General features: G+C 47.8%; 1 protein-coding gene across 1 annotated transcript in view; it reads right to left on the reverse strand.

The window, feature by feature from the left end:
* Window positions 1-1,281: 1,281 nt before the first annotated feature.
* TM9SF4 (transmembrane 9 superfamily member 4) overlaps window positions 1,282-26,992 on the reverse strand; it is a 137,879-nt gene continuing 112,168 nt past the window's right edge. The window contains exons 11-18 of the mRNA XM_085619499.1: window positions 21,609-21,690; window positions 21,179-21,254; window positions 20,382-20,465; window positions 6,355-6,530; window positions 5,574-5,637; window positions 4,379-4,498; window positions 3,839-3,928; window positions 1,282-3,360 (exon numbers count right to left, since the gene is read on the reverse strand). Coding sequence (XP_085475625.1) covers window positions 3,211-3,360; window positions 3,839-3,928; window positions 4,379-4,498; window positions 5,574-5,637; window positions 6,355-6,530; window positions 20,382-20,465; window positions 21,179-21,254; window positions 21,609-21,690 — 842 coding nt within the window. The 3' untranslated portion in view covers window positions 1,282-3,210. The remainder of the gene's footprint in view (window positions 3,361-3,838; window positions 3,929-4,378; window positions 4,499-5,573; window positions 5,638-6,354; window positions 6,531-20,381; window positions 20,466-21,178; window positions 21,255-21,608; window positions 21,691-26,992) is intronic.

Below are 26,992 nucleotides of genomic sequence, written 5' to 3' on the forward strand. Positions count from 1 at the left end.
GCTCATTTGAACCCCTCACAGGTGTCGAGTGAGCTCATAAAATGAATATTGTTTCATAGTAGGCTAAGCTCCGTTCCTACTGATTGGCTAAATCTGTAAAGTTTGATAGAATCAGAGGGGGGGGGGGGGGCAGTGGTGGGGAAGTATGAAGTATGGTGTGAGAAATGCAAACTATGAAAGTGCTTTGTTATGGAACGATGGAGATGAGCAGAGTATTCGTTTAAGATTTCGATGCCTGCTCCAATTTGTATGTTTAGTACATTTATTGATCCCTCTGAATTTTTGGTGGATTACTATAATGTATAAAGTCTGAATTATAAATCTGTTTGCATGCTTTGCTCTACAAAAGTTAACTTGCTGTAGAAATGTGTTGGTTTTAACTGGGTTGTTAAATAAACCAGAGATGCCTACAGTTTTCTAATTAAAGAAAAGTCTAAAAAAAAAAATTAATAAAAACATAAAAAACTTTTTGGGGTTCCTTAACACTTCAAACAGACTTCATGTTGGCTTGACGAAAATAGTAAAGACATAAGGTGCAACAGAAACAAGCCGTTTCCAGGAAAGGAGACGGCAGAACAAAACAGTAGAGTGCTAAAATGAAATGTAAAGACGACAAACTCTGCTTCTTGTCTTGTAGGAGGTTTGGGGTAATCTGGAAATGTGTGTTGCATTTGGTGATGGATGGGTAAAGAAAGAGCTGTGTTCAAATTTTGGGGGTGTTTACGTAAGAGGGCTTCTAAACTAAAAGTGACAGTATTTTTTTTAAACGTTTTCCGATAGTGCCTGCCACAGCAACTTCCAAGCAGTTGGGAAAGCAGAATGACAAAGTAAGAAGAAGGTCATTTTCCTATACATTAGGATGGTTTTACATGAGGTATTTAATGGATTTTTTGAAAGTCCTCTACATTTTCCTTCTCCAGCAAGGACTTTTCATTAATATTTGAAACTGGGCAGAGGTGCAAACTGACCCCCCCACCATCAACAAGAGGTGGTTAGGCAAGAAGAAAAGGAAAAGCAGCGAGACATTTGACCAACCTGGGTCTATGTTTCTGGTGTCAGAATCCAAATAATTGTGTCAGATACATGCACCTTCTTGTGGCTGTTGTACACATTTCGCAAACTGAAAATTCCTCAAGAGATCAGCAGTCCGTATCTTATCTCTTATGAAAGGGGTCTTTCAACCCACCTGTTAGCGGGCGGTTCGTGATCCAATAGCATGCAGTGAAGCATTCGTTATCAGTCTGGCTATGGACACCAGTGACAATGCAACACAGAACAGTATTTATAGCACAGAAGCAGATTTTATTTACAACAGACACATATTACAGCAATAAAAAAAGAAATCGGAAACTAGAGCCAAACAGTCCAGCCAAGTCTCTTCAGAAAGAAACAAACATTTAAAATATTTCTATCCAGGTCAAATATGCTGCAGATTCCAGTGGAAAAAATTCTGTATTCTGTGCTCCATATGCTCCCTCTGATGCCTTTTACTTTGGCTCGGAGGCACCTTAAAAAAGGGCAAAAAACCATCCTGTGCGGAGAAACCGTTATTTGCTTTAATTTCAATTGCTTTTCAAAGAAAGGGATGCTTCAGACTGATGTACACAAATTCAAACAAACGGAGAATTCACAACCGATGACTAAACTTCCTTGGGAGGAGCGTTGAGCGACAGGACATATCCCATCCCCACATCGAAGCGCTACCCCTTTGCCCTACTACCGCAAGTGGTGGGTTAGATCTTGCCTTCAATGCCAGGGAAGAGTTTCCAATACCAACCACTGATACTGCTACGGGAAGATGATCAAACTTCATAACTTTGCACTCTTACCCACAGAGGGGTCTGAACAGCACTTCTTCAGATTCTCTCCTGAAACCATCTCAGCTCACAGTGATATGTGTAAAAGGAAGGGCTGCTCAAGTGTGTAATTATGCTCTTTTCTGCACAGCCTAGGGTTTATATACTATCTGTTAACTCTTATTCTAGATTTTGGGTGGCATTGCCCCTATGTTCAGCACACAACGAAGTTCCTATAGTGTAACTGCTGTTACTGTCCTGGTAAAATTGTTCAAGCTGTGAATCTCAACCACACAGCCAATTATGTTTTTCAACACTGTTCCTTCATAATGTCCCATTACAAATGTCTCGGCGATAAAGCTCTTCATCCGAGATGCATGTTCGAAAGGAGACAGAGAAAAACATAGGGGTACTGAAGGTCCCACATGCCTCAAGTTACAAAGACATTTTTCCAAATACCATGCCCATCCAATATGAATGCAGTCAAGGCAGCAGCTACACCAGGGCAGATATGTAGAAAAGTCCCTCTTCTTCAGATCCAAAGCGACTGAACGCAACTAACGCTGTCAGCATTTGGACTACATTTGCAACTTGCCCAATTTTCTGTCCTTCACCAACTCCCCTCCACATACACTTTACATATTTAACAGTATAGGCTGAAAGACCACTAAAGGTTTCTGCACAAAATGCTCTCCAGAATACCCAAAGCCATACATTCATCTGCAGCTCAAACAAGCACCAAGATCAGTCTGTCACCGGCAGCAAATCTACAAGACTCACAAATTTACCCTTGGCACCTGTGACAGAGAATACCCACCCCTCTTAAGGTGATCATGGCACAAAGAGGGCATATATTTACAAAGCCCTGACATTTCAGTGCAAGTCTACTGTGAGCCTGTAACCCTACTGCCAAGGCAGGATGCGGAGTGATAGGTACAATGAAATCAGGAGACTGGGGCAACCCCTAAGAGATAAAAGCTGCACAACATATGCTTCTCAATATTTTTACTGGTTCTGCCTGCAGACAACCACTGCAGAAATAGGCCAAGATCCAAGACTCGCTGTGTGCATGGAGAGGGAAAGTGTACAGCAGCATCAAGAAACCACATGAAGCAATCCCTTTGCCTTTCACACCCAATCAATTAAAAAAAGATTAATTACCAAAAATAACTTTACAGGAGGAGGGTCCTCATTAAAACCGCTCCAAAACTGGAATATAAAGTTAAAATGCATTGATATATCACCATGTCCCGCCCCCGAAATCCATGGGTACTGTCCCGAAAAGTTCATTCCCACCAAGAGTGACCCTGTTGAGTTCCAGGCCATAGGTGGTGTGCCATGGATGACATTTGTTCCTTAAAAAGCGGAAACACCAGTGTCCGAGGTCGAGTCTCACACACACAGTTGACCTCAATCAGTCTATTTTCACAGCAGCATAGATCTTACGGATGAACATGTATGCTGCGTAGAAGCCAATGGTACCAGTGAGAAGCCAGAAGGACAGGACCATCAGAGTAGTATATCCAAAGTATAGGAGCGAGGGGATAAATTCCACAATATCCAACTGTAAGACAAAAGACAAAGACGTTTTCTTAGTATTACGAACAAAACTTATTGATACAATGTGCTATATACTGGAAAGAACAGTTCTGCACCTTCACCACCTCCTAAACCAATATGGTGGAGGTTTGTAATATCCCTCCAACTCGATGGAAGAAGGACAAACACCAATTTTATGATGAAGGTCCACTGCTAAGGTTTTGGAAAATTATTGTTCCTAGTTAATGAAATACTCATTCTAGCAGCTGGCATACATGTTAAATTTGCCCTCTGGTGTCCAATCCACAGCTCTTTTAAATGCCCATGGTCACGTCCGTCTTATTCACCCTCATCTCTTTGTAATCATGCACCCTTTCAAACACCCAATACCAGTTGCTCAGGCCTGGAGATAGGAAGTATGAGATAACTTGAACTGTTGCAGTGAGATCTGTGATGTAATTACACCACGTGCTACCTGGGTTGCTGCGACTTTCATATATTACCTTATTTACAAAGTAGAAGACGGCATAGATTAGGACGTAGAAAGCGGATCCTCCAGATACCAGGAATGTCCGCCACCACCAGCGATAATCCTAAGCGGATAGAAAGATGAAAAAACATGAAATAAAGAAAACCAAGCAAATACTCTAACTTCATTTCTAATATAGTTCTAAACCCATCCACAGATCCAAGAGCACAGTATCACTACATTATTAGTCCTACAGAATTTGATTTATCACCCCTTCAACACTACCGATTTCGCCACACCCACCAAGCAATCAAATACTAAAGCACTGCCCAACAATTCCACTTCAAGGCAAGTACCCCACTAATGGTACAGCACGAACAAACAATCTATGTGCACTCCAAGCATTCCAATGCTATAGTACAGAACACTCACCACCGATCCCAAAGAACACATTCATTAGCCCTGCAGCAAAGAACACCCAGCAAACCCATGGACAGAACACTCCCCACCGACTGCACAGCAATGACAAAATGCACTGATACATGCCAAGAATGCCTCACTAGCTCTTTCTTACCTCGGCGCACAGCTGAAAGTAGACCATGACTATACTGATCTGGGAACATGACACCACAAGGATTATAAAGACCAGGAAAAGAAAGCCGAAGAGGTAGTAGAACTGATTTTCCCAGATAGCCTGAAAAACAGAACAAAAGTTAGATATTTCACTCCTTAAAATAGCACTCAAAACACATCATGTCATACATCCTGACAGTGTCGCTCTATATCCCAGAGCGTATCGCCCAAAGCACACTGCTGCAGCTCTCTGGAGTGCCACACCAACACACAATCTGTAATGCATGGTCACAAATGCAAACATCAAAACTGAGTATTGAACCAATACAAATGTCTCAAATACACCACATCGCAACACATACTGTTCTTTATACATCGTGGCATAGGCGTACCCGCCGTCGCCACTACATCTACCACAGTCCTTTGGGGCAACTTGCTGGTGTGACGAGCAGTGTGCGAACAACCTTTGCATACCACATCCAAAAGCGCAGGCTGCTACCGTAGCTAATACAATTACACAGCCTGTCAAAAGCCTTTACACAGAGCACTTACAAAAATAATCAAAGTTAACGCCAACACCTGATAGAATTTACACAAGGACCCAGGCTGAAGGGCAGAGAGTAGGGTAGGGCATTCTTTTGGAGGGCTAAAGTGATTCTGTGGAAATGTTATGAACCCATGTCACCCAGACCTCGGGTAGAAGGATTACTAACTGAAACTTACATATAATATTATAACTTGTAATTTTATGTAATACACTTAAAACCACCCTTTGTACTGCCATTTATGGGCGCTATCATATAAAACTGGACTTTTGTTAAACTTGTAAGAATAAAAGACCAAGTTGGTAATGAAGGGATTAAGACGTGATTAGGCAATGTTTTTTTGACTAGCACTCACACCATTGAGCTACATTACTGAGTAATGGTGGGTCTTTGTTGCTGAACTTGCGTTAAACTGTATCCAATTGCAAAAGTAGATAATCTCGGCTGCCAGGCTTTGTGTATCAACTAGGATTGAATACAAGCTTGACACGTTCCAATCAGTTTCAATGTCAATCCAAGGGATTCAGAAGCAAGTGCAGCAGCAAGCAGGTTTGAAAAGCAACTCCAGAAAGTGTGCGGCTAAATTTAATGCTGACGTTTGAGAGGACAAGCCAAAAAGTGCTGCCAGTCTGCAACAAAGTTGCTACCTACACTGAAAATGAAGAACAGCTCAATGAACATGGCTCCAAACGGCAATATTCCGGCCATAAGGATCCTGTGGAGACGAATAAACACAAGGTGAAGAGATCATGACAAAAACACCAATCACACCCCCAGATGGCTATTGCACCGCACAATAAACTGCTTCTAGATAATGAACCAGACGCAACAGTTTTACATGAAGGGCAGAGTGAGAATTAATCTGCCTAGGATCACACACACATAATCAATGGGAAGTGGAGATGTGATTCACATACCACGTACTGCAGAACACGGGGACAGAATTACTAGATCACATGACTACCAACAGCAGCAGAAGAATGGCACAGCGTCTCACTAGACCAGTGGTACAGACGAAACCATCTCTTGCAGCATTTAAAACATACATACCAGTCGACTAGCTGCATGACTCCTTAGCAGGTACACATGAGAATTTATTAACACATAAAGTGGATGCTACAAGGAGATTTTAGAGAGGGCACATGAGCTTAGGACCAGTTTTGCAAACGAGGACCCAGAAGACGGCTCAACATTCCCAATGAGTACTACATAAATTCCAGTGAGGGTACAAACAATTGTTAGCATTCCTGATGGTCAACAATGCATTTTAGACACCAATATGAAAAACTGGTGGCTGACTCCTAAGGCCTGAAAACCAGGCAGTTATTACCCCGGATGACTTCCTTCCATTGGGATTGCTAGCATGTGCTTAACAGTAATTTTAGCATTTCCTAAGTGGCATTATTATTCACAACAATGTTGGAAAACCTACCCTACAAATCTCTTCATGTACCACCTCTGTTCTGGAATCTGCCGAGGGATCTGGTTGGTCCGCACAGGGTTATCGTAGGGCTGCTTACGAAATCCAAAGTAATAGCCCAGATACACCAGGGGCAGAGAGATTCCAAACCACATGCACAACAGGGCGGCCATTGTGGGAAAAGGAACCTGCCAGCAAAAAAATAACAAGTCAGTCTCATCATCAGCACATGAAGCTTAGCCAATAATATCACAAGTAACCCGCCTAGTTAACAATGGCAGAGACTTAGGGAGTTATTATGATGGCCACTGTATCGGGATTTGGTCCCTACGACAAGTGGTCGGGGGTCCCACCGGCCAGATTGTGTTGCGACTGCCGTGTAGGCGGTCGGAAACATCTCTTTTTCAATTGCGGATTGTGCTGCGACCAAGAAAAGGACCGTAGCACATGCCGCAATTGAAACATCCATGCACTGTGTGCCAGGCACCATGTGGTGCCTGGCACACGATGTATGCACATTTGGCGGGGGGCACCAGTAGTGGCTAGTGACATTTGAAAGTGGTGAGGCGTAAAATTATTGCCGTACTGCACTATGGTGTGGGAGTGAAGCGAGCAAGCCCAAACAACGTAAGGGTGGTTCGGGGGGGGTTCTCCCCCAAGAAAATTTTGAAAACATGCATTGAAAATGCAATAGGTCTCGCCTTTGATTAAGTTAAAGCCTTTTGCTTTGCTATACAATAGCATTAGCAAAGCAAATGGCTTTAACTTAATCAAAGGCAAGACCTATTGCATTTTAGAAGCTTTTTTTTTTTTTTTTACTATCCTGCCAGAGATTGTGGTCTATTTTCCTCTCTTACATTTGGGCCTATAGAACACATCCTGCACAACTGTGTGTCATGAGTATGCAGACCACGTCCGTTTCTTATTGATTCCATATGCAAGGCAGCAGCAGCGAGACATCTCAAAGTCTTTGTAAAATATAAACTATACACCATCAAAGCTCAAAACGCAATGAACAGCCTGCACACTTCCTAATAAAAATAAACAAAGCCAGTACATTTTCCATCCGGGCTGGTTCCATATGCAAGCCTGTCCTCGAACGGATGAGTTAATTGCATGGGTTAAGTAGAAATGCATGCCAAAGCTATGAATTTTGGGGTATTCACGGTAAACCTTTGAGGAATGGCAAAGTATTTATTTATTTATTTTTGTTGGATATTTATATGGCGCGAACTCGACCCGAAGGTATTAGAGCGCTTTATGAGCACAGTATTTACATTACACATTCAGGCACAGGGAGATTAAGTGATTTGCCCAGAATCACAGGATGTGGATGCGACCCTGAGGCTCGAACCCTGGTTTCCAGCACAAAAGTCGGCAGTGTAGCCGACGGACCACATCCTCTCCCAAGTATTCATTAGTAGTCAAGTAGCTCACATTATCGGTTCTTCACAGATGAAAACCCTCAGAGAAAAAACGTCAGCGTGATAATTAATCACGATCTAAACTTTAATCTAGGCTTTCACCTTTCACACGGTTATCCCCACTGCCAACTGCTACGTTATTACCCAGGGCACGGCCGTGAAGCGGTGTGCCTTTAACTGTAACCGTGTTATCTGCCGCTCAGCCATTAACTCAGTAACTGGAAGCGTTAGTGCGTGAACAGCAAAAACACAACTCCGAAACAAACCGTGGAAGGATTTTCGAGCTGTGCACTCTGCAGCTCATGCATTAACTCGTGGAATTACAGAGACCGCACTCCATCTGTGCGTCTCCAAACAGCATTGGTAACACAACTAACCCCCGTTTCTCGCTTATATCAAAAGTAGTGCCCCCAGCAGAGCACAGTATCTGCCCGCTAACTCACAGAAGCGCACCCACTCATTGAAGGTGACCGGGCACGCAGCTCTAAGTCAGAGGATGTGGTGCAACGGCCAGAGCTATCGACTAGGGAGCTGGGAATCCGGGTTCGAGTCTCAGTGTCGGCTCAACATCCTGTGACTCTAGGCAAATCACTCAATCTCCCTGTGCCAAGAGGCCGGGGGGTTGGGGGCACTGTACCCCTATTATTGCTGTATTTCACAGTTCAGACAGAGGAGTCAGATTACAGATAGAAACATCCCCCAAGTGAGTTTACTAATCTTACAGCCCCCACCCCTCCCTCAAAGCTATTTATCGAGTGCCGACACCCCCACCCCCCAAAAACCAGAAAACGGTGGGTATGCAGGTTTGGTGACACTTTGGTCCACTGATTCCAAGCAATAGCCCAGCATAAACCAGAATGTAAAGTGGTCACTCGAAACACTACTTTGACAGCAAAATTCAAACATGTCTCAAGGGCATTCAACAATCATAGAAGGATTTTGACGCCATGAGGAAGGATCACAGAAAAGGGAACAGAATGGGGGAAAAGGAAAAGACAGATGTGCACATAAAGACCGGGTAAAGGATTATGTTGGAGCGCATTTTGATTTTTAAACGTGCCACAACTGAAGGAGAGGTTTAAGGGTGCCTGACTGCTCACTGGGTAATGCAGTGGGAAATTTAAATGGATAAGAAACATTGTTTCCAGCTGTTCCCTACCAACTCTCTGGCTGCTCCTTCATTGGCAGTTATTCATTAGACTGATGTCTCGGAGCATCTTTCTACTGTGGTGCGTTGTCTGTCTGGGGGCTCTCTCTCTCTCTGCTAAAGACCGATGTAGGGTGCTATCTGATCCTCGGAGCCACCCATCGACGTACGCCTTGCTCCTTCAGAGACTCCTCCTGACAATTTGATGGGTCAAAGTCTGTCTTCTGTTTCCCAGCCGGTGTTGCCATTAACGGAGCCCTTCTCTGCAATTCTTTGTTATATTATGATAGATAAGTGTCATCTTTTCTTTCCTCAGTTGCCCATTAACTTCCGCGTATTTCACTGCAAGATTCACTGTTGTCACTGTGTGCTGCGGACATGTAGTTCAGCCTCACAGAAGTCCCGTCCGCTGTTTGGTCGCTGGTTCTGAGGGCCATGATTGATGGGTGACACTACATATCCCCCTGCACCCTCCCTGCGGTGTCCCCCTCAACCGGTCGAGCAACGCAGACAATAAAACAAAGTCTGGAAGCTTCTCCCCTGAGGGGCGCAGAGAATTGAGACAAAACCCGCAAACGGATTTAATGCTCTCCCAAAAAGTGGCTGTTTTAGTCCAGCCTGTCGGTCATCCTCCGCCGTCACCCCCTGGGGAGCACCAGTGAGACAGGTGGCCGGGAGTCAGCAGGGGGCGGTGGTGGGAGGTGGGTGAGTCAACAAATGAAGTAATATCTACGGAAACGGCTTTTATGTGTTATCTCCGACCCCCTACTGCTAAGTAAGCTCTCCACTGGAATGGGGCAACAGCGGTAGCGGCAGGGCCGCAAGAAAAGACAAGCTCTCTGCTTTGGCAAAGGCAGCCACGTGTTTATAACTGCATCGCGATGCAAAAATAAACACGCGGCTGCAAATAAAGCCAACACATTGCACTTCGATTCACACAGCCAGCCAGACACACAAGAAGCAGAACAAGAGTGTATGTGAGAAGCCCTCGGTTCCCATCCCTCACTCTAACTCATCCAAGCAGTGAGAGGGGTCATATCTGTCTAAAAAACACAAGCAATGTAAACTTGTAAATAAATCAAGCGCTCGCCAGGCAGCCACGGTTTATTTTTGTATAGCACTTTCCAAAGTGAAAGCGAGATGCAAAAATAAACACGCGGCGGAGTGCGTCTTTATGGGTCCATGTGTTTAAACACATGGCCCCATAAAGATAAGAAATCCTTTGCGACTTGAACGGAAAGCAGGCGAGCCTGTCCAAGTGGGACGACAGAAAAAGCCAAAGGGAGGTAACACACACACAGCTCTTTGCCAATGGCTGGCCACCGTTTAGCATAAACGGTGACGCCAACCAATAGAAAAGAGGGGCGGGGCTTAAAGCCCTTTACTGAAAGTCCTCAAAAACATTAATTAAATCTCGCCGAGCGCGCTGCGCATGTGCGCAGGAACGCTAGGCGAGACCAAAAAAAGAGTGAACAAATGGTGCATTTTCAAGCAAACTTGAGGAAGCAGGAAGGTTAATAAAGCAATACGATTTAATTATTTATCATTTAAGAAATTTCCAATTTTTATGAGATAGAGGACAATCTTTGCATATGCTGATGTGGGGAGGCATATTGTGCCTGTGCGTGACTACCCCATGTGTGAAAGAGTCACTCGGATTGCTTGCTAAGTGGCTAAACGGCTACCCTGTTAGCTACTTTTTGGGATGCTCGGCGACTTATCTTGTTTTGAAAGCTAATGAAGTTTTGTGGCAAAGAAAGGAGGATAAAGAGGCATTACCAACCACAACGTAACACAAAGCTATTGAGTATTAATTGCCACTCCTTAGAGACCCCCACCAATCCACCAGCCTCCCTCCTGCCCACACCAAGGATTTGGTAAAGACCGACGGCAGTGGGAGACCTTTTTGATTTTTTTTTTTTATAAAAAGAATTTCATTGTTTTGTAAAACAGTTAAAACAGTAGGACACTGAAACAAACCTTGCATACATATCCCTAGACAGATCACCACCCAATTGCACAATCCCTCAACCAACCCTAGTTCTATTGCAGTGCGAAAGACTCTGGCTCCCCATCGTCCCACCATCCCGCAGGTCCTCTTAACCCTCCGAGTCAGAGGAGTCCTCATCTGAAAGAGGCGGCGGATCGCATATTCCTCCCCTGTACTTGTTCCATGCCCCCCAGACCTTGGCCCACTTGCGAGGGCATCCCCGTCTAATAAATACAGAACGCTCTGCAAACATGGCTACGTCCATCTCCCTACGCCACGTGGACAGCAATGGCACCCCCTCTGCACCCCATTTTTGGGCTATATTCCTTTTGGCCGTCATGATGCCCAGCGTCACCCAGCCCTGCGTCTGACGATCGAGGTCATTGGGCTCCCATACATTTACCAAACAGCATCTGGGCTCCGGCACCAACGATATTCCACACGCCTGTGACATTGTACGTAGCACTCGTTTCCAAAAGTCTTGAATGATGGGCATTCCCAGATAGTGTGGTAGAAAGTTCCCTCCTCCCCACAACCCCGCAAGCAGAAGGGATGTGGCGCTCTGCCCATCTTGTGTAGTAAGCACCTGGTGTAGTAGGAGCGATGTAAAATACGAAGCTGCACCAGTCGCAGCCTCGAGGGTATACCCGCCTCGCGCGGCGAGGCCAGTGCCTCACGCCACTCGGGGTCATCAAAATCGCCGATCTCGTCAGCCCACCGCTCCCGCAGGAGCCCCAAAGGGTCCGGCAGATTTTTGATCAGTTTGCGGTACGTGAAGGAGGTAGCCTTCTTCGGCATATATTCCGTCAGCAACCTGTCCTCCAACGGGGACGCCGCCGGAACCTTCGCTCCAGGAGCCAGCTGCGTCATTAGGGCATGCCTCATCTGGAGGTATCTGAACCACCCCGAGGGGGCCAGCTCGTATTGCTGTTGCAGGCGCGCGAACCGGACGACCTCCCCCTTTTGCCACACATCGCCTATCACCGATATTCCAATGTTGTCCCAAGCTTCGAAGCCCTTGCTGTCCCGCAAACGTCCCAGCTTCTTGGCATCCCACAGAGGTGTTAGCTGAGTCAAGACCCCTCGCCATCCCAACCTGGCCTGTGCAGCATGCCAGATGGATATAGTCTGCCGCAAGGGGCCGATCATCCTCGAGGCCAGTCGGGTATCATACAGTGGGCACAGCATACCCCGCTCACCCAGCACGTCCCTGTCCGTCTTAAATGCCGGGTCGGATTGAGGCGCGTGGAGCAACTGGTTAATCACCTTCAGCTGCGCCGCCCAGTAATAAAGCTGGATATCCGGGAGTGCAATTCCTCCATCATACCACCCGCAAACCAGCTTAGACTGCGCTATGCGCGCCGGCTTGTTGCCCCAGAGCAGGCTGGACACCTGCGCCGCTATCGCACGGAAGTAGGCCGGAGGCACCTGGTACAGGGTATTCTCTAGCACGTATAGAAACCGCGGCAAAGCCATCATCTTGAAGAGCGCCGCTCTCCCAACCAGGGTCAGGGGCAGCGCTCCCCAATACTGCACATCCCGCTTAAGGCGGTCCATCTGAGGGCTTAGATTGCGCTTGAAGAATTCCGTCTGATCCAGCGCGATGTGTATCCCCAGGTATTTGAACGACCCCTCCGCCACCCGGAGCGGGCAACTCGTTGGTAGCCGCGGAGGTGGGCCCCGTAGCACCAGGAGGACCGACTTCGACCAGTTGATCGTGTAGCCAGACGCCCGGCCGAAAATCTCGCAGATGTTAAGTAGTGTCAAGATGGAACGCCTCGGGGAGGACAAATAGAGCAGTATGTCATCCGCGTAGAGTGAGACGCGGTCCTCCCAGTCGGCAGACCACCGGAGGCCCCGCATCATGGGCTCCCAGCGGATCCAAGCCGCGAGCGGCTCAAGCACTAGGGCGAAAAGCAGAGGCGACAGAGGGCAGCCCTGTCTCGTGCCACGTGTCAATGGGAAGTCCTCCGACATGTGTCCGTTGGCCGTGACATGGGCTAGTGGTTTAGTATAAAGGAGCTGGACCCAGGCGCAAAATCTCGGTCCGAACCCCAGATGCTGGAGCACCGCGAAGAGAAAGGGCCACTCCACCATGTCGAACGCCATTCGTGCGTCAAGGGAGAGAATAACAGCCGGTTCCTGCAACCGCTCCACTCGGGCCAGCACACCATGCAGTCGCCTCAGATTGCGATACGTACTTCTGCCAGGCATAAAACCGGATTGATCCGGGTGTACAATGTCAGATAAGTGAGGTGTGAGCCGGGCGGCCAACACTTTCGCGAGAATCTTGGCCTCCGCGTTGATCAGCGAAATGGGACGGTAGGAGGTACATCGGTCCGACGGCTTATCCGGTTTCGGAATCACCACAATGGTGGCCGTTCGCTGGTCCTCAGGGAGTTCTCCCACCTCGAGGCTATGTGTGAACATATTCAGTAGGTTAGGCGTTAACGTCTCGGAGAGCCGCTGGTAAAGCTCGATTGGGATGCCGTTCGGTCCGAGCGCCTTACCAGGCTGCAGCGCGCCGATAGCCGCCTGGAGCTTCTCCACCGTGAGCTCAGCCTCAAGTGTCTCTCGAGCCTCAGGGGAAAGCTTGGGCATCTGCAGGTCTCTGATGTAAGTCAGTGCCATCTCCACCGTCATGGACGAGTTGGAGGAGTATACTTCGCGAAAGTGCTCTGCCAGAGTGCGCACTATTACTCGTGGGTCTGTTGCTGCCAATCCCTCATCAGTGCTCAGCTGCGCAATCCCCCTGGCGCCCTTATCGCGCCTGTCAAGCCACGCCAGCAGCCTACCGGTTTTGTCCCCCACATCATAAACTGTGTGCCTCGAGGCCTCTAGGCGCTGCCTGACGCGCTCTGCGAGGTGCTCTTTATATTTCGTCTGAACCACATGCAGGTCATGCGAGGTTGCACGGGAGGGAGCCGCGGCCTGGCGGGCCTCCGCCGCCCGGAGCTCGAGCTCAAGCGCCTGCAGTTCAGCTACCTGGTCACGCTTGTGTTCCGAAACGGCGGCCATCGCCCGGCCCCGCACCACCGTTTTGTACGCCTCCCAAAGAACCGCAGGGGAGTCGACCGAGGCGGCATTTTCCTGGAAGTAAAATTTCGTCGCTTGCACTATGGATTTATTAATCTTTGGTAGGCGCATGTAGCTAGGGCGCAGCGGATAAACGCGACGGCGCATTAGGTGGTAACTAGTGTATTGCAAGAGGATCGGGGAATGATCAGAGATGCCTCTGGGTCGAATGTCTTTATTGTCAACATTGTGGAGACAACCGGGGGAACCTAGAAAGTAATCAATGCGGGTGAGACTGTCATGCACCCCGGAGTGATACGTGTAATGCTGTGCCATCGGATGATGGAACCGCCATATGTCAGTTAACCCGATCGCCGTCGCGAAGCCCGCAAGGCGGGACACTCCCCCACTCTTCCCCCTAGGCGGAGACCGGTCAGTGAGATCGTTCATTACAGCATTAAAGTCGCCACCCAGTAACACCTCCCCCTCCGGTAGCGCGAGCAGAAACTCACTGAGTGCCGGGAGCGCCGAAGCGTGCAGTCCAGGTGGGATATAGACAGACACTATGTTGAGGGGCCGGCCCTCCCACTGTGTGTGCGCTGCGGCGAAGCGCCCAGCCCCGTCCGTGTGTACACTGAGCACGATCAAGGGGGACCGACGCCGCAGCAGGATACCAACCCCCCGGGACCCAGAGGTGAATTCAGAGTGCGCCACCATCTTATACCCCCATCTATCAAGCGCTTTAGTTGTGGTGCCAGTGAGGTGGGTTTCCTGGAGCAGGGCCACTGTCGGGGAGCATCTTTTGAGACTATGCAAGACCAGGCCCCGTTTGATTTTATCTCCCAAGCCCCGTACATTCCACGTGAGTAAAGAGAGGGGTTGCGCCGGAGTCAGAGCGTTGTCAGGGGGTGGGTCATGCTGCACGCCGGACATTACGGTGGTTGGGCAAAGTGACGGAGCATGGTGCGGATAGCGTGGCGTGATGCATGTGTCATGCAGCGAGATGCATGTGTCATGCAGCGAGATCGCGCTGGGTTTAGGTCAAAGGCCCGTGTCCTACAGAACCCCAACATAACAACAAAACCATGAAACATTCCCCACCCCCCCCACCCCCCTCCCTGCCTCCCTGCCACACGGACTAAGAACTGCCCGCCACCCCAACTCAGCAGAGTGCTCCATTCCCAGAACCCCAACCAGTACTTGCGCTGTAAGGAGCGTGGGGTCCGAGGAAGACCAAAACATCCCCGGTCCCCAGGTCCCATCGTTCACACCCTCTGGCAATAGAACGTAGGCCAGTCCAGCAGCGGTGGGCACCAGATATTAGTCTCCGGCTTCATGCCGCTGCCACAACATCAGCCGGTGGGCTCCCCCTCAGTCTCCTCCGCGTGCCGGTCGCGGCCATCAGAGTCCTCCTCACTCCCTAGGCGCCTCGTCCTGCGGGCCGAACGTCCACCACCCGTAGCTTGGCGCCATCCCTCCAGCCAGTCGTGAGCCTCCTCCGGTGTGTTGAAGAATACAGTTTTGCCATCCGCACCCACTCGCGGTCGGCCGCCGGGTACTCTATGGGCACGTTCCACCGAGAAAAAGGTTGACAGGCCCCTGGGTTGCAATTTGGACTTGATCAAGTCTTCAATGTAGAGGTCCATGGTCGGGTGCCCTTCGCTTTCGGGAATCCCTGTGATGCGCACGTTGTTGCGGCGAGAGCGCCCCTCTTGATCGTCCAGCCTGGCCGCCATGCGCTTGTTGTCCGTCTCCAACTGAGACACCTTTTGTAGGAGATAGCTTGAGTCTTTTGCCAGGGTCTCCGTCACCTGCTCAACATCCGCAACCCTGGCTGACATTTTCTGGAAGTCCGCTCGGAGAAGAGACACGTCCGTGGAAATTGACCCCACCATCGTCTGCACTTGCGTCAAGGCAGCCATAATGTCTTCCAGCGTTACCTTAGGCGTCTCCTTGTCCGCCGCCATCTTCTCGGTGCGCCCGCCACGGTCAGGCAGTGCGGAGGAGTCCTTGGTGTAGGCGAATTTGTCGAGTTTGCCCTGCGGATTCCCTTTGGGCCCCTTCCCGCTCATGGTCACAGCTGGCTGCGCAGCCAGACTCTCCCTCCCGCTCACCACTAGCGAGCCGGTGAAATGGGCCTCCCCGACCGGGCGACGTCCAACTCAGGCAGCCCAGGAGCTGCACACCACTTCCAGCCACTCGCCTGGGGTCAGCACGGCGAAGCGTCCAGGTCTCGGCGAAATCCGGTACCAGGCGGGCGCACAGCCCTTAGTCCTCCCCTCTGGTCACAATAAGTGCTAGGCGCCCCGGGGGGGGGGGGGGCCTCACCGGTGCCAGGCAGCAGTGCCAGGAGTCGTGCTGCAGGCAGCCAAGACGAGCAGCACCTCAGCTCCGCTCTGCTAGCCGGACCTCGCAGCCAGGGCCAACCAGGATCTCTGGGCCCGATTGTTCCGCCCCCGCAGGGCCACTCGCTGCGGTATCGCTCAGGCCTCGGCCCTCCACTCAGGCAACGGTCCGCCAGGGGCCGCAAACACACCACCTCCGCCTCAGAGACGGCCGCTCTCCGTCTGGGGCACCTCAGTCACTCGAGGCCCCGGCTTTCAGCGCCGATGCAGGCCGCAACTCACTGGACCTCGCTGTTCACGCCCTGGATGTCCGGGAAACTCCGGGATCGGATCAGCCGGCGTCTCTTCGTCTCCGCCTTTGGTATAAGGACAGCCCTGAGTCCTCCCCTCCGGTCACAGTAAGTAATAGGCGCCCCGGGGGGCCTCCCCGGTGCCAGGCAGAGGCGCCAGGAGTCGTGATGCAGGCAGCCAAGACGAGCAGCACCTCAGCTCCGCTCTGCCAGCCGGTACTCGCAGCAGGGGCCGACCAGGATCTCTGGGCCCGATTGTTCCGCCCCCGCAGGGCCACCCACAGCAGTATCGCTCAGGCCTCGCCCCTCCACTCTGGCAACGGTCCGCCAGGGGCCGCAAACACACCGCCTCCGCTCCAGAGACGGCCGCGCTCCGTCAGGGGCACCTCCGTCACTCGAGGCCCCGGCTTTCAGCACCGGTGCAGGCCGCAAATCTCCGGACCTCGCTGTTCGCGCCCTGGGCGCCCGGGAAACTTCGGGATCGGATCAATCGGCGTCGCTTCCCCTCCGCCGTTGGTACAAGGACCCTGGAGCCGGATCACTTCACGGATGGTGCACGGATGTCAGGGGAGTCGATCTCACCCTCGGAGCCCAACTAGGCTGCGGACATCTTGCTCGGCTGCAAGCCACGCCCCCCGACCTTTTTGATTTTTGGGCAACATAAAAAACAATAGGTGCTCCCATGCATCCTGTATTTTCACACATCTCCTGTAATTTCACATAACCAGACAATAGATATTTTATTATTAAGAGTGTCCAGGCAGAGACTCAGCGGCATTCACAGAAAGATTTACAGGCTGAACAAGTCAGAGAATCAGGGCCAGCTGGCTTTATCACTCACAAATTAGACATACAACAATGTCAAATCCACCAGTACGATGTCTGTTGTAGTAAACATGTGACTTAGGGTGCGATAAAGGGAGTTTCAGGGAAGTTACGGATCCTTGCACTAGGCGCTCTCTTGTGCACACGCATACAGAGATCGAGAGACTCACAGATTAAGTGTGAGGGGTGTGTTCTTCATACAAAGGCCTGCGCTAGGCACTCTTCTGCTTACACGCAGGCAGCGATTTCAAACCTTTAACACGTGTTTTAGTCTGTTTTTTAAATATCATATTTAATAGGCACACAATTTTTGGCAACAAGGGTATAGTAGTGTACAGTGTGATGCCCTACGTAGCACAGTAGCCACAGCCTTTGATTAATACTCCAGAGTCCTGCCTTGTGTGCCAGAGGCCAGCCTGGGCACGATACACGCTACATTTACACGTACGCCTCTTTGAATGACACGTTTAAACACAAATGAAACACTAGTATGCAGTGCCTCCTGAAGTGTCAATTCCTTTTCCACTAAATACAGAGGCTAAGCCTCACGTGAGAGATATGGAAAAGAGCTCGCTACCTCCCGAAAAAACTGACGTGGTGTCCCATCTTTCTGGAGACATTAAATAACAGGCTGCCCTCAAACTACTGTACGGGATCTGCCAAGCAGCCACTTTTTCCTGCTGCTTACAGTGCAATAGAAAAAGGAAGACAAGCGATAAATAAAAGCTGCCACACTGTAAAGGAAGGTTGACATTTTTAAACACAGATGAGCAGAGCCTCAAAGCCTGTCAATGCTCTAGTCACGCCTTTTAGTGTCAAACCTGACTTGTGACTGACTACTTAGTCATCGTATCCTTTCAGAGGGAGTCCAGCATGTGACTGACTGACTCTACACCAATCAAACTGGCTTCTCAGAGGCGTGTCTGACTTGCAACTGACTGGCTTTGCTGTATAAACACTGAACTCTCGGGGTGACCCCAGGGCCTGACATGGCGAGTGACGCAGTTCAAGTCATACGGCCTCTCAGAGGTCAAACAGACTGTGACTGACTAGCCTCGCTCCAGTCAACCTTCAAGAGGCGAAACTAACTGTCCAGCAATCACATTGGCCTTTGAGCAGTGCTTAATTTGATCCGGTGGTTTCCAGGGCAGTGGCAGTTATTATGTTTTTACAAATTAAGCACTACCTTCGAGAGGTACGTTTTTTATATGGTCCTGGCTGATGTGACTGGCAAGCCTCTCTCCAGTTATGCCAGCCTTCAAGAGTGGAGACTGCCTGTGACATGTGACCGACTGGAGTCGTAACAGCATTTCGGAGATATATCTGCTGAAAAATGTACAGGCATTGAGGGCTGGGGAAAGGAGTGTACGTTTGTGTGGGGAGGGGAGTCAGCACACGGAGTCACATTAAGCCCCAAGAGAGCAACATACCATTTGTTCTCTCACAGGCACATGCTGCTGCAGAGAGTTTGTGTACCCAAGTACAATGCTGGGCCCTGAAGTAAGGGAACGTTTGAGGAGTTTCTTTACAAAGTTGCCCATAAACCTCCTTTACTTTAAACTGCAGCATTAAGAATTTGTGGTGCCAAATAAGTGGTCTGGCCCATTTAAAAAAATTTGGTTGGAGAAAGCGGAGCCTTTCGCGGAGCGCCAATATAGCGCTAACTACCTCTGATGAGGAGTTGAAGCGCTGTACTATATCTAGTCACCAGTAATGGCTTGCAGGACACTATTTCATCCTCTGCAACATACTTTGTCTCACTATTGTGTTTTTCGATTGCAATTCGCCTAGGTGTAAAGTAGAAGGTTATTCGTCCTCAGAATAACAAATACAGAACGAACCAAGAGGCCATGCGTCACTTCTAGCATTACAATATCACACGGAAATTACGTGATTCTACCTGCGAAACCTATAATTGATGGGTCGTTTTTCACTTTTATTCTTACTTTCCTCGGGCTGCTGCTGCTGCTGCCGCCTACCTGACCTGGTGCACGCCGCCTCTGCTCCTGTGCGTTCGGAACAGGCATGCTGCAGCTCCCTCCCCCTCCTGTAAGCCAATCACAATGCTGCAATGGCAGCGTTGTGATTGGTGCGGAGTCCCGGACGGCACCCAGCTGGGCACTAGTTGGGAGGCCATTTTCTCTATATAGGCTGCATGCAGCCTACATAGAGAAAATGTAGAGTGGGCATGACTGCTTTTTATTTTATTTTCTGCTTCTCGCACTGTGAGAAAGCAGTGGGGCGGAGCTCCAACACCCTAATGGAGCGGCCGCCACTGGGGGCACCACATGTGCCCTCATGGCCCCATAGCAGAGGCCTAAGGGGGACAGTGGCCCTGCTAGGGGCCCCCAAAGTCCATTTCCGTCTGCCTTTACATGGTGACAGGACCGCCATGTAAAGGCTGAGGGAAAGGGACATCCTAATCCCTATGGCAGTGCCTCCGCAGGCAACGCATCCATTCTAGGGATTAGGCTACAACTGCTGCCCTGACGGGCTCCTTGAGCCGGCGGAGGCGGTCTTTCCCCCTCGCCCAAATCGCTCCGACTGCTTGTATTGAAATCCGGTGGTCGGACTGATCCCCTGGATGTCGGGCGGATGGTGGCAGTTCGCCCGACATCCAAATGAGGCCCTCAGTGTCCTGTTTGTGTTAGTGGTCCATGACACCCGTTACCTCCCAGTGTATAAAGTTTCTATCAGAGCACGATCCCTACCTTCCCTATTCATATAGTCTGTAATATGGAGCACTTCTGTTGTATTTAGTGTAAAGCTTGGACTAATGCAGGATTCTAGACATTCACCTGTATTCAGGACCAATGCTATCTTTCTGTATGCCATCTTACTACATCCATGGCTACTTTCAGGGCAATGTCATTTAATGCCCACTCAAGAGTGCGGACTATAGCGTTCATCCAGTAAAGATTTTGAGGGAACGCGCCATATCTTTGCATTAAGGATGCCTTGCAACAATTTTACAGGTTCCCTGTGTCCCCAATGAGTACTTACCGCTCCAGAAGAATGCTTTCCCCAGATAAAGCAGTTAAGGATAAAACAGATTCCAAACACAACCCCTGGGTACAGCATGGCAGTCTGAAAGAAAAAGAAGGAGACACTAAATAGTCATGAGTAACCTCAAACTCGAACTCCCCAGATGCTTCATTGCCAAATGCACAGCATTGTGTGCACCGACTTAATCCTCCCCAGTACCCACTTCATGATGAGCCAATACTGCAGACAGGGAAAAAATGTGCATAACATAATAATGGTCAAAGTTATTGTATTACAGGCCTCCAAAACGTTAGGCTTTCTACCTGTTCCAAGAGAACAAGATCTACAAAGTCCAACATTGAACATTTGCTCACACTAAGAGCTTTCCATCTTTGAGAGTACCACAAACAGGTCCAGTACCCCCAGAACAACCCCTCCGCACGAAATGAATGAATAGTAGAGCACTCTCGCCGCAGTGTGTGCAATGTGCCAACTTTGTCATACAAGGGTAAGTATTGAGTAACAGGCATTACTGAAATGTGATGTCAACACTGAAGCAAACGATTCACAACTACTTCATTTATATGAACAAAGAATGGAAATCTCTGCGATGGCAGACTACTTTAAGCAGATGGAACATTGCTTTGTGCACAGAAGTAGAAGCGCAAATAGTTAAAAGCCATTTACATTTCTTTTTAGGCACGTCAAGGACCCTCCCTTGAATCCTAACCGGCCATCCCCCCCATGTCCTAGTTTGGTGAAGTACAGTAACCTTCCTGCACTACTCTTACACACTTGGAGATGAAGACACTTACACAAAAAGCTCCTTTCCTCCATCGGTGGCCTTTCAATGTCCGATACAAGCGACCAGCAGAAAACCCCCCAAACACCCTAAGGAAGAACATACAAGGTGAGTGGAAGAATGAAAGCACAAATAATTTGTCTTTGGAATGGTCAGGACAAAGGAAAGAAAACAGAAGAAAGCATAGGAGATGTCCTCAAATGAATAGCAGAAGCAAACAAAGATCACATAGGAAAGGTAATATTAGGTGAAAAGGAATCAAATGGAAGATTAGATACATTAAACCAGAAGAAAACAATGCAAGCAGATTATAGCACAGAAGCAGTCAACAGATGGATAAAAACCTTGCTGGGTAGTAAGAACATGCATCTACACACATAAGCAAAGACCATAAGGACGATCAAAAATGTTTGAAATATCCACACTGGTTAAGAGATACTTACCCCATAAACATAAAGAGGAAACAGGCAGTGGTCATCAAAGCTCCTCGGCTGGATGGCGAGAGCATCCCTAACATGGCAACAACTGCAGAACAAGAGAGGTTATGGTAAACATGGAAGCACACTAATAATATTTTCTGTACTGCGGCTACCACTATTCCCAAACACCAATTTCAGTATCCAACTCCAAGCTATCCTGTACAAAGGCAGTCACTGCTCATTTCTGTCTTAGATGCCCTGAATATCATGTTTGTTTCTCTGAACCTTTCAATAATGAGCTAGAGTCACCATCTTAAGTACTGTTCACTACGAGTTCTGTAAGCAATGATTAGTCCTATTAACATTCAGATTTAGTTTAAAGATGTATGATCAAAACTTGGTAACTGAACTGTGGTAAATAATTTAATTACCGGGACTTAATTTGATACAGAACATAATAAAAATAGCTCAATAAATAAGAGGCAGAATCCGTGGTATTAGAGGTTAAGAACGGGCTTTATTCCAATAAACGATTTCGAAATCGTGGACTCCAGGTTCCATCACCACGGAGGCTCAGGAAGTGAAGTACATACATTATTGATAATTAATAACTTTTATACAATAGGCATTACAGTGAAGCAAATGCGAAAGGCGTAACAATTGATAAGGAAGATAACATTATTCGTACGTAATGAAAATGGGCGTGATTGGGCGTAACAAAGGAACGTCATCAGGCATGATGTCATAATGGGGTGGTTCCATGAAAGAATTTCGCAATGTCAGCAGAAATACTTGGCAGAGATGCGCGCGCAGCAGTATGACGTGTGATTGACGTGCAGCTAGGGGGTGAAGGGGACTTGACATTTAGCTCTACATATGGCGACAGATGTCTAGAGGGTCAAGTCAACCTAATCCCAAATCATATCTAACATCCTATGTTTAAAGAACTATGTTATCCAAAAGAGAGGCCTTCTTGGAGTAGAATCTTATTCTATACTGACTATACCGACTGTTAGTGCGTGTACAGGCGTCTAAGTGTCTACACTAGATGCGAGGGCAGGAATCTTCCATAGTAACAGGGCTATGAATTACTTACATAAAGACAGAGAAGCCGGGCCTTTGCTCGGTAGCTGGCAGAATGTTTACTTAAGCTACTAGACAGGAATGCATTGGGCAGGGAGCGGAGCAGATAATTTCCGAAGGTGAAATACAGTTCTTGGCAGGCAGCAAGCTGATGTCAGGCATCGTGAGCCGCGCAGAGGATGAGACAAAGTTCATGGTCACAGATGCAGGCTCGGACTGGAGCTTCAGAGACAGAAAGCAAGAAAAGCTTGATGACAGAATCAGGGCCTACTTGCCTGGACTGTAAAATGGCATAAGTGAACCATATAAAGGCGGTGGCCTTTCGTACTTAGGAATGGAATATCCGGCCCATTCATGGCGGATCTGAAAGAGGACATGTTAACGATGGACGCACATGTATTTGCGTCTTCATAACTGGAACTGGAGGGATCATACATGTGCTTGTAACATGCACATAGAACCGTTGGGGTCCAAGATAGGGGACATAACTGACCAGAAAAATCCATATTTCCACATTCCCTCCTTGTCCCCTACTTGCCCGTCAAGAGATATCAATCTTCATTAATCCATTAATCTGTTCATATAGCATCATTTGTTCTTCTTTCTTCTTCCGGGATCTTGAATGAAAATCTTGATGTGGAATACACGATGTGGCACACAGACCACAAATCGCTGGTCCACATTGCAGGCATAGACAGCAACTGAATAGTATGAGAAGGCCAATACCTAGGAAGGATAGAACTCTCCATCCCCAGGCTGATAACACGCTCCAAAACCAACCGGACCAAGTCCAGGTGCCTGGATTCTGGTGTATCTGGCTCACAATCTTATGAAGGCGCGTTATAGCTTTATATACAGATGGCGAATTTTCTGGTATGAAAATGCAACAGCTTGATCCGATGACCCTACAAGCTCCGCCCCTATCGGCCAGGATGACGTCAAGGACAAGACGATTTTGAAGCACAACAATCCGCATAGCAGACTGCTCTTCTGTTAAATTGCCTAAGGCGGAAATAGTTTCGTTCACTACTGCTTCAAGGGTTCTAGTCAATCTACGTATCAGCTTACTATTAGTAACGGTACCTATATAGGGAAAGAGACCTTTATTGAAATCTGTGTATTTTTCCCATGCTGTTTCAGTGTAATCGACTATTGGGAGAGCTCTCCTTTCTCTATTGTGTACTAAATGAGTATTTCTGTGATAATCAGGAGGAGCTAGAAAAACAGGTGGCAAAAGGAATCCAATGTAGCAGGTACCATCCCAATCTAGAGGCAAACGTACATATGCCGTCTGACCACATATAAAATAGGAATGGCGGGAAGCTCTAAATGTCGACTTGCCTTGATCACTGAATTCTATTACAGTGGTTCATCTACTATGGCCCATATGTATGGAACCATTCTTTCTCACACATAATTCACCTTTTACTGGAAATACTGACATGGCGGGCAAACTTGGATTAGCTTTGGATTCGACATTCAAGATCAGGAGATTAAGCGTAAAATTACCTAATCCATATACTTCATTTTCTAGATCAGTTCCTGTTCTTTTGGGAAGTCCCTCCTTGTTGGGGTGGCAGACTTTAAGTAAAACTAAGTTCAGATTTCCCCATACCCCATCGTCTTGATAAACTGCAGAGTTCGAATCTTGGGAATTAAGTAAACTAAACCATGCTCCACAGGAGCCGTTGTGTGTGAACGGGTATGGAAAAAGAGGTAGAATTCCTTTATAGTTCTGATAGGGAGGGAGTCGGCCACATATCCAACAATTTGTAGCATTGCTAACCTGATGGGAATGATGTAACATACTAATAAAGGTGTTATTGCGCAGCGCAAATCTGTATGACAATTCATGCGGAGGTAATTCGCTAAAAGAATGTTCAGCAGTAATATTATAAACATGTCTAGAAATAGGAGAACATATGTGCAACAATATACTTGCAGTAATTATTAAAAGACTTAGGAAAAACAAAATCAATAACGTCACTGTGCAATGACTACGCAGTGATTTACAGTATGTATGTCGTTTCAACATTTTTCGGGTTTTTTCTCTATTCAGATCTAAGGGATACATGTCAGAGGACAAATTCAACCGCTTCACCTTGGAGAGGACTTAAACAATCAAATTTCCTGACTGATTAGATCGAAGTTTTAGTTTATAATGTTCGTGACTACCTGAGTCAACCAAAGGAAGTTTTGAGTCAATGGGTGAAGACACACGAGGTGTAGTTTTTATATCTGATGGTAGTCCATAAAATTTCTTGATATGACTTGAATGTACCCAGCCTTTTCTGCCTTCGATCTTCACGGCTGTCCTTGTGGTGAGTAAGACCAGTTGAGGCGACCTCCACCTAGGATCCAGCTGAGTCTTTCGATCAAAGTTCCTTACTAAAACGAGATCCCCCGGAATTACGTCATGGGGTTTCACCTCAGTGTTGTCAGGAAAAGCTGCAGCTACCTGTGAACGACAAGATTGTAGTGCAGACATCAAGGAAGCCAAATAATCTGTCAGCATATTACAGTCAATATCAGTTATTTTACGTGGTATAGGCGTCCCCCACATATTTGGTGGTCTGCCAAAGATCACCTCATACGGGGATAGCCCTGTTCGAGAGTGTGCTACCATTCTCATGTAAAAGAGTGCAACTGGTAATGCTACTACCCAGTCGACACCTTTTTCCCTGCATATTTTGGACAATCTGATTTTCAAAGTTTGATTATGTCTTTCCACGAGACCTGCTGCCTCGGGGTGTCGGACACAGTGGAATTTCCACTGATAACCTAACAAAAGTGAAACGTGTTTCATTAGTTCGGATGAGAACGGCTGGCCGTTATCCGAGTAGACAGCACGTGGTAAACCGTATCGTGGGAAGAATTCTCGAACTAACTGTTTGGCAGTAGTCGGGGCAGTGTAATCTAAAACCGGGTACGCCTCTGTCCAACGGGAAAGAGCACAGACAACTACGAGAACATATTTGAATCCTCGACATCGTTCCATCTGGATATAATCCATCTGGAGAATTTCAAAAGGGTGGTCAGGAGGCTGAAATCCACCCTGCTCTACGGGAATGCTTTTTCCTGGGTTGAACTGACAACAGATCATACAGGTACGAACTTTTTGTTTCGCTGCTGCTCGTAAATGCTTGTTGAACCAAATATGTTGAATGCTGTCTAGCATAGCTTTCTCTCCTAGATGCGCTGGACTATGGACAGTGTTAATAATGACTTGGACCATTGAATCAGGAAGGAACCACACAGATTTTTCCTTCGTCATCCATCCTTGATCCGTTTGGATCCCTCCTAATTCAGTCCATTTCCTTATTTCGTCTGGAGTAGCATGTGTCTGTATGTCAATTACATCAAGAGCGGGATCCTTAACCATCATGCAATGTGTTGGTGTCTGGACTATTGTCTTTGTCATGTCGGATGTTTGAGTTTGAGCAGTCTGTTTAGCTGTTCTGTCAGCTAGATCATTGCCTTGAGAAATGATATCAGTAATTTTCGTATGAGCTTTGCATTTCATAATCGATATTGCAATGGGTAAATGTATTGCATCCAATAAGGCATGAATGAGGGGTCCGTGCTGAATGTGGGCACCGTGAGAAGTTAAATAACCTCTCTCTCGCCACAGCACGCCGAAGTCATGTACAACTCCGAATGCATAACGTGAATCAGTGTATATGTTGACTCTTTTATTTGTGGCTTGAATACAGGCTTGTGTCAGAGCGACGAGCTCTGCTGCTTGAGCGGACAAGGTATTTATACACTTGGTTTCGATAATTTCAGTGTCTGTTGTGACTGCGTAAGCGGCCACTAACTCTCCTGTACTTGTTCTCATACATGAACCATCTACATACAACGTCAAGTCTGGATCTGACACTGGGACATCTGTCAGGTCTTGTCTGGGTTTCGTCGTTATTGTAATAACATCAATACAATCATGAGCTAGTGGGTCTGTTCCATTTACAGGTAAAAGTGTGGCAGGATTCAATGTGTTACAACGTCTGATTTCTATATGTGGCTGAAACAATGTTAATTCGTAACCTGTAAGTCGCGCTATAGTCAAGTGTTGTGTTTGCGTTCGATTCACAAGAACCTCTACTGCATGTGGCACTTGGACTGTCAATGGATGTCCTAACACTATGGCATCGCTTTGTCTGATTGCTAAAGCTGTCGCTGCCACTGATTTCAGGCACGCAGGCAGAGCCTGAGCTACGGGATCTAATGTACTAGAAAAATAAGCACACGGTTTGTGTGATCCTGCTTGTTCCTGTGTGAGTACTGACAAGGCAGTACCTTCTCGTTCTGTAACAAAGAGTGTAAAA

This window comes from Triturus cristatus, chromosome 7 (genome assembly GCF_964204655.1).
Source record: "Triturus cristatus chromosome 7, aTriCri1.1, whole genome shotgun sequence".
NCBI lineage: Eukaryota > Metazoa > Chordata > Amphibia > Caudata > Salamandridae > Triturus > Triturus cristatus.